We start from the raw sequence: 8,059 nt of genomic DNA, 5'->3' as shown, positions 1-8,059 counted from the left end.
AGAGAGAGAGAGAGAGAGAGAGAGAGAGAGAGAGAGAGAGAGAGAGAAAAGAAAGAAAGAAAATGAGAATGAGGAAAGTTAAATGACTTCACAGTCATACAGGTAGTAAATAGGAGAACCAGAATTTAATCCCATGTTTCTGTTTTCTTTAGGGTCAGAATCAGTAATCACCCACAGTATGGCCATTGGAAAATATTTACAACTGCACATATTTTTAAAGATTATAAATGGCTGCCAGTGGTAGTGAAGTCAAAAGTTACCCAATCAAATTCTCTTTCTTTATAGAAGAATGGATCTTCTTTGAGTATCGTAAAGAACAACTTTCTTACTGGTAGAATTTAATTATAATATATTATTACATTATTCTGTTTTAGTTTTGAAGTAAGACCATGGATTCGTCTTTTCATTGAAAAATAATGTTTTTATTTTAGAGGAAGGTGTTCATTTATGCTTCCAGCAAGGAAGCCCTGAGGTGCTCACTAGGGACACAGCCACCGAAACATAATCTTTCAATTGACATTCATAGAGGATACAGAAAATTCACTTTCTATTATAAGGAAGGGCATCAAAGGAACCATCACAATGAAATCACTTCTCATTCATGAGGCTTAGAATTTCTATAATATGATCGATTGCTGCAGATTTCACTTGTACTTGCAACTCTCTTGTACCCCCAGAGTTGGATAAATGCAAAAGAAAACATGCCTAATAACACTGAGGTCACCATCTTTGTTCTACTTGGCTTTACAGACCGCCTAGCTCTCCAAGTCATTCTCTTCTTGCTGTTCTTTGCAATCTATCTCTTTACCCTTGTGGGGAATCTGGGGTTAGTTGTGTTAGTTGTTGTCGATTCCCGACTTCACACCCCCATGTACCATTTCCTTAGCGTCTTGTCTTTCTTGGATGCTTGCTATTCCTCAGTGGTCACACCTAAGATGTTGGTCAATTTCCTAGCAGAGAATAAGACCATTTCCTTTTCTGGTTGTGTCGTCCAGATGCTTCTCTTCGTTACTTTTGGCAGCACTGAATGTTTCCTTTTGGCTGCTATGGCTTATGACCGCTACATTGCGATCTGTAACCCTCTGCTTTACACAGCCATCATGTCACCACGAGTCTATGTGCCTCTTATCATTGGTTCATACATAGGAGGTGTGTCAAATGGCATTTTGCAGACTGTGGCTACATTTAGTTTATCCTTTTGTGCATCCAATGTAATCAAACACATCTTCTGCGATGCCCCCCCACTCCTGGCCATCTCCTGTTCTGACACACATCTCAATGAACTTCTGCTTTTCATCTTTGTGGGCTCAATTGAGATCTTCACCATCCTGATTGTCCTGGTTTCTTATGGCTTCATCTTAGTTGCCATTCTGAGGATCCGCTCAGTTGAAGGGAGAAAGAAAGTCTTCTCTACTTGTGGTTCCCATTTGACAGGAGTAGCGATCTACCACGGGACCATCCTCTTCATGTACCTGAGGCCCACTTCCAGCTACTCTCTGAGCCATGACATGGTGGTGGCTGTATTTTATACCATTGTGATTCCCATGCTGAACCCCATCATCTATAGCCTGAGAAACAAAGATGTGAAAGAGGCAGTGAAAAAAGTTTTGGAGAGAACCCGGTTCACCCATAAAGTATCGTGTCTGTGTTCGAAGTAAAAAGTATAATGGAGTAATAGGTAAAATTAGGATTAAACTTTACCTAGGCAGCTAGGTAATAAAATGAATAGAGTGTTAGACTTGGAGATGAAAAATGTGAAGTGCAAAGTTTTCCTCAGATACTTACTAAGTGTCTGACCCTGAGTCAATTACCTCACTTCTCTCAGCACAGTTTCATCATCTGTAAAATGTGGATAATTACAGCACTGACCTCAAAGCACTTTTATAAGCATCAAATTAGATAAAGTTTGTGGAATACTTTGCAAACATTACAACATATAAAAGCCTAGTTATTATTAACACGATTATATATATATATATATATATAAGAATTACTAGTAGTCACTCTTATTGAGCTTTTCTGAAGGTACAGGCTTATGTATCAACCTTTGTTATTAGTTACATTCATATGTTAGATTAAACAATTGATTTCTTTCTTTCTATGTGCTATATCATGGGGAAATGACATTGTTCCTCAAGGGTCTCATGTTCTGATGGAATGTAATCATAATAAAATGTAATAGCAATGGAAAAGTATAACTTCTTTCCTGTTATAAACACACTAACACACACACATGCACATTTTCCTCCCAGCAGAAGCCAAGGTAATTTTTCTGTGAACCTTGTTTAGTAATATAGAGCGCTGGACTTGGAGTCCGGAGGAATTGAATTCGAATTTTGATAGAGGCTTACTAGCACTCTATAGAAAAGTCATTTAGCCATTCATAAAATGGGGATAATAGTAGCATGTACCTCACTGGGTGGTTGCGAGACTCAATTAAGATTAAACAGGTAATGTAGGACACAAGCATTAAATCTCAGACCAACTTCTTTTTGTTATTACTCTTCTTCTTTTTCTCTTCCTCCTTCAAAATTCTCTGAATACCAGAAATTTTGGACACTTACCAAATATGACTCCCAAGACATAAACTGCCGATCACTAGGAATGTCAAACTACCACCAAGGGAAGCAATTAACCTATATATCTTCTCACAAGATATGGGAAATCCTTTTTTTGTTGTATGATATTCTTATAAAGCAATGGGGTGAAATAGTTGATGAGTGAGGTCCTTTCAAATTATGTTTTTTTTTTTAATGTAGTGTAACAACTTTGGTCTGGGCTGGGCTTTTTACATTCCCACTAACACTTGGGGTATTCCAACTTTAGTAGGAATATACTTTAGCTTCTGGGAGGTGGGCTTAAACCTAGGGAAAGGTAAAATTGTATCTACACAGAATAGAGCAATATCTAAATTGATGCTTTATCACCATCCATATGGTCTCAGAAGATTGACAGCCGTCTAAAATAATATCCTACACCACCAAGTAGAAGTTTCTAGGAATGTAAGCAAAGAACACTCATTCTGTTCACATTCTGGATTTACACAAGTAAAGATGTAGATTTATTCAGAGCTATTTTTGTTTAAATAGAATAATTTTGGTTTCCATCTTCACCATACATTGATATAATTCTTAATCTATTGAACCCCATCTCCCAAACCACAATATACACATTCATAGGATACAGTCATCAATTTATTAGGATGGTATAATTTATTGGACAGAGTAGAAACTGAAAAATAAATCAAACAATCCCTTCTGCATGGAGAATCTACTGAGTCATCTGAAAACTCTTTTAACACCCTTAGTTCATAAAAGTTGTGGGAAGGACACGTGTGTGTGTGTGTGTGTGTGTGTGAGAGAGACAGAGAGAGAGAGACAGAGAGAGAGAGAGACAGAGAGAGACAGAGAGAGAGAGAGAGAGAGAGAGAGAGAGAGAGAGAGACAGAGAGAGAGACAGAGAGAGACAGAGACAGAGAGAGAGTTCCAGATCCAGCCCATAATCTGGAGAGTATCAGGAAAAGTGTAGAAAACATTCATGAAATGTGTGTATCTTCTTTTCCATTCCTCCAGATATTGAGGATTTCCAAAGTTATCACTGAGTTCTAATATATATCATATTTTTAATCCCAAGCCTCATGTTAGAAAATATACTGATTTCTGTGTCCTTTATCTATTGACTGCTCATTCTGAATATATCAGTTGAACATCAGGTGGACAGCATCATGTTTTTAAACTACTTGGTTCCACCATACAAAAAGCAGTTATAGAAAATGAAAGTTCCCTTCCTTCGATCGTGCATCAATGTTATTTGAACCTATTTATTTATGTGTTGTCTCTCTTATTAGTATTTATGCTTTTTGAGGTCAGGGTCATTTTTATGTTTCTGCTTTTTTTTTTGTACTCTCAGAGCCTGGTACATTGAACAACGTATAATAAACCCTAAATTCTTGTTGATTGGTTGGTTGATTAAACTGTGCATTTCCAGAATTCCTGAGTAAAGGAAAAATACAAATGTGGGGGTGTTTGAATGTGGCAGGGGTTGTGGGCTTGAAGGAATACAGTATTTTTTATTCCCCCAGGGGATGCAAGGTGATATGGTGGATGATGCAATTATCTCCTTTGACTCTCAAAGACTTGAGTTCAAATCCTGCCTTAGATATTAACAGACATTAGAACTTGAGCAAGTCAATTAACTTTTCTCAGTCCCAATTTTCTCATTTTTAAAAAGGGACAATGATAGTCTCCCTTTTATAAAGTTTCTGTGAGGATCAAATGAAACAATCTGTGTAAAGCACTTCACCAACCCTAAAATATTACAGAAAATGCCAAAATTATTCTTTATTTTTATTTATTTTATGTCTAACAAACATTTTATCCAGCTAAATATGTTGGGTCTGTTCATGTGGGAAGTAGAATTATTTTTTCCAAGCTAAGATGACTAGGGTTTAGTTTGGTGTAGTAAATTCAGGAATAATGCTAAGATTGCCTGACACACGGGCTTGAGAAATGATTCTAGGAGAGTAAAAATGCAATTACACATATACATTTAACAGTTAGAATTGGTGCAAGACCTGTAAACAGCTCTTTTTTAATTTTTTTTCATTTTTCAAATGCTTTATTAACTTCTGATTTACATCATTCATTTCTGCCAGATTTTGAGTTACAAATTTTCTCCCTGTTTTTCCCCTACCCACGACCCCAAAGTAGCAATCCCACAGGATATCCCCTCCTTCAATCTGCTCTCTCCCATATCTTCTCCCATACCCCCTTCGACTTTTCCAGTGGGGCATGGTGGATCTCTATGCCCCAGTGCCTGTATGTCTTGTTTCCCATTTACACGTAAAATAGTATTAATAATAGTGTGTGTGTGTATAATTTTAAACATGTGATTTTAAAACTTTGAATTTCAGATTCATTCCCTTTCTCCCTTGTCACCCACCCTAACAGGGAAGATAAGCAGTTCAGTATAGGCTGTACATATGTAGCTAATGCAAAACATTAACATAGTAGATATATTGTAAAAGACTGAATAAATTTCCCTCCCTCCTATCCCACCTCCCACTTGTTCTATTCTCTACTTTGATCCCATCCATTTTCAAAAGTGGGTGCTTCCAATTTCCCTCTACCCCAGCCTGCCCTCCCTTCCATCATCTCCCCTCTCATCCCCTCCCCCCCACTCTCCTGTTGGGTGAGATACCCTATTTAGTGTGTATTTCTTTCCCTACTCAAGCCAAATTCAATAAGAATAAGCTTGATCCATTCACTTTTGCCTTCCTATTCTTCCCCTCCATTATAACCATTTTCCCTTGCCTCTTCTATATGAGATATTTTACCCCAGTTATGTCTCTCCCCACCTCCTCTCATTATATTCCTCTCTCACCTCTTAATTTTACCTTTCAAGTATCATCCCTTCCTGTTAAATTGGTCCTGTGCCCTCTATCTATGTATACCTATAAACATATATACACACATTCACATATGTATTCCTATGACCATATACCCTCATATATGTATATATGTATATGTATACGTATATATATATATATATATATTTCTATTCCCTTCAACTACTGAGAAAAGTTTCATACCTTACAATTATTGTTTTTCCATGTAGCAATGTTAATAGTTCAACTTTGATAAGTAGCCTATGATTTCTTTTCCCTGTTTACCTTCTCAAGCTTCTCTTGCTTCTTGTATCTCAATGTCAAATTTTCTATTCAACTCTGGTTTCATCATTAAGAATGCTTGAAAGTCCTCTGTTCCACTGAATAACCATATTTTCCCCTGAAACATAATACTCAGTTTTTCTGGGTATGTGATTCTTGGTTTTAATCCCAGCTCCTCTGCCCTCCAGAATATCATATTCCAGCCCCTTCGATTCCTCAGTGTAGAAGCTGTCAGCTCCTGTGTTATCCTGATTGTGTTTCCACAATATTCAAATTGTTTCTTCCTGGCTCTCTGCTTGTAATATTGTCTCCTTTATCTGGGAATTCCAGAACCTGGCTGTAATATTCATAGGAGTTTTCTTTTTGGGATATTTTTCAGGAGGTGATCAGTGGATTCTTTCAAACCTATTTTGCCTTCTGGTTGTAAAACATCAGGGCAATTTTCCTTGAGGATTTCTTGGAGCATGAGTTCTAGGTTCTTTCTTTGATCATGGCTTTCAGGTAGTCCAATAATTTTTAAATTATTTCTCCTGGATCTATTTTCCAGGTCAGTGGTTTTTCCCATGAGATATTTCACATTATCTTCTATTCTTTCATTTCTTTAGATCTGTTTAACATCATCTTGATTTCTCATGAAGTCACTAGCTTTCCTTTGCTCCATTCTAAATCTGAGGCAATGATTCTCCTCAGTGAGCTTTTGAGATTCTTTTTCCAATTGGAAAATTCAGCTTTTTAAGGCATTCCTCTCCTCATTGCCTTTTTGAGCCTCTTTTGCCAGTTGAGTTAGTCTGTTTTTTAAGATGTTGTTTTCCTCAGTCAGGTTGTTGAATCTCATTTCATAATTTTCTTGCATCATTTTCATTTATCTTCCCAATTTTTCCTCCACTTCTCTCATCTGCTTCTTAAAGTCCTCTATGGCCTATGAACCAGCTCATATTTTCCTTTGAAGCTTTTGGTGCAGGAGTTCTGACTTCACTGTTTTCCTCCTGTTCCATGCTTTGATCCTTTTTGTCCCCCAAATAGCACTCTAATTTTGGATTCTTCTGTTTGTTTTGTTTCCTTTGCCTGGTCATGTTGTCCCTCAGTCACCTGACCCCTGGGCTTTTTGCCACAGTAGGTCTCTGCCACCAGACAGGAAAGGTTCAATCCCAAATGCTGGGATTTTCTAAGCTGTCAGAGGTATTAGATGGGTGCCCTCTCTGAGGTCTCCACACATTCTGGCAAGCTGATCACACACCCCAGGACTTCCTGCCTAGACTGCAATCCAGATCCAAGCAAGTTAAAGCAACAGCGACTACCCCTCATAATGGTCGTTTGGTAGCCCAACAGTCTGCAGGCCTGGAGCTGAAGCTGCAACGTGGTGCCAACTGAGCCAAGGCATTGCAGTGGCTTCTCTCCCTGGGGGAATAGCCAGACACACTCCCAACTACTGGTCCCAAAGTCCACACTGCACTGGCCTCTCACTTTGTCCTTCGCATCTATGTGTTGATTAATCTGGAAATGGCCACAGCTGCTGGTGATCTAGAGTACCTCTGGCCAGACAGCTGGTCAGGCCCGCCCTGGGGCTAAAACCTCCAGCTCACATGGGGCCTGGGCTTGGCTCCCAGAGTGCTGCACTGGCTGATTCCTGCTGGCCTGCGGGACTGTTCTCAGCAGGAGGTTAGTGTCTCTGTGTCATTTTGTGGGTTCTGTAGCTCCAAGGTTTGTTCAGAATCCCCTTTTACATGGATTAGGGAAGGTGAAAGCTGGAGTCACATGGAGGTCCTGTTTCTATTCTGCCATCTTGACTCTGCCAGTTTGTCTCCTCTTGAGAATCATCAAAACTTGAATATTCTTTGCCAGCTATGTCGGTAGGTCAACCACCAAGGTGAACATCAACATGACCAGCTATAGGTTCTTTGAGTTGAACAAATCCATAGTGAATAGCAGAGGCATGTGATACTTACCCTAGAATTTCCTTGATCTTAGGTCAAGATGACCTAAACTGATCTTTTTTTTTTTTTTTTTTTTGTCTTTTGGAAGGCAGTTGGGGTTAAGTAACTTGCCCAAGATTACATGGCTAGTTTTTTTGTTGGGGTGTTAAGTGTCTAAGGCTGGAACCAAACTCATTTCCTCTTGATTCTGGGGCCAGCGCTCTAGTCACTGCGCCACCTAGTAGCCTCTGCGCTGATCTATTTTATTGGGATTGCTAAAAATCCATGTGTGTTCATTTTCATTGATCAAAGTTCTATTGGAGAGCATTACAAAATAGTTTTCTGTAGAAATGAAAGTGGAAACATTCTTTGTTGTGAGCATTTTTCAATCAGATTTAGTCCAAACCAATCCAACCAACATTTATTAAGTTACTTATATGGGTATTCTCTAATCATAATCAAAGGAAGGATATGTTTG

General features: G+C 38.6%; 1 protein-coding gene across 1 annotated transcript; it reads left to right on the top strand.

Annotated features, from left to right (window-relative positions):
• The first annotated feature begins 470 nt into the window (after positions 1-470).
• Positions 471-1,658, top strand: LOC138163364 (olfactory receptor 5T9-like). The gene has a single exon (XM_069090877.1). The coding sequence runs from the start codon at positions 702-704 to the stop codon at positions 1,656-1,658; it is 957 nt and encodes a 318-aa protein (XP_068946978.1). The 5' UTR covers positions 471-701.
• The last annotated feature ends 6,401 nt before the right edge of the window (positions 1,659-8,059 follow it).

The sequence above is a fragment of the Petaurus breviceps genome, unplaced genomic scaffold, assembly GCF_028583685.1.
Source record: "Petaurus breviceps papuanus isolate PSGF00001 unplaced genomic scaffold, PetGlider_PUasm1.0 188, whole genome shotgun sequence".
Classification (NCBI taxonomy): domain Eukaryota; kingdom Metazoa; phylum Chordata; class Mammalia; order Diprotodontia; family Petauridae; genus Petaurus; species Petaurus breviceps.
Note: the sequence above shows the minus strand (reverse complement) of the source record. Positions and strands in the feature narration are given on the sequence as shown.

Bases quoted from the DNA above. Each gene is read 5' to 3' on its own strand.
- LOC138163364 (XM_069090877.1), top strand. From the start codon at position 702: ATGCCTAATAACACTGAGGTCACCATCTTTGTTCTACTTGGCTTTACA.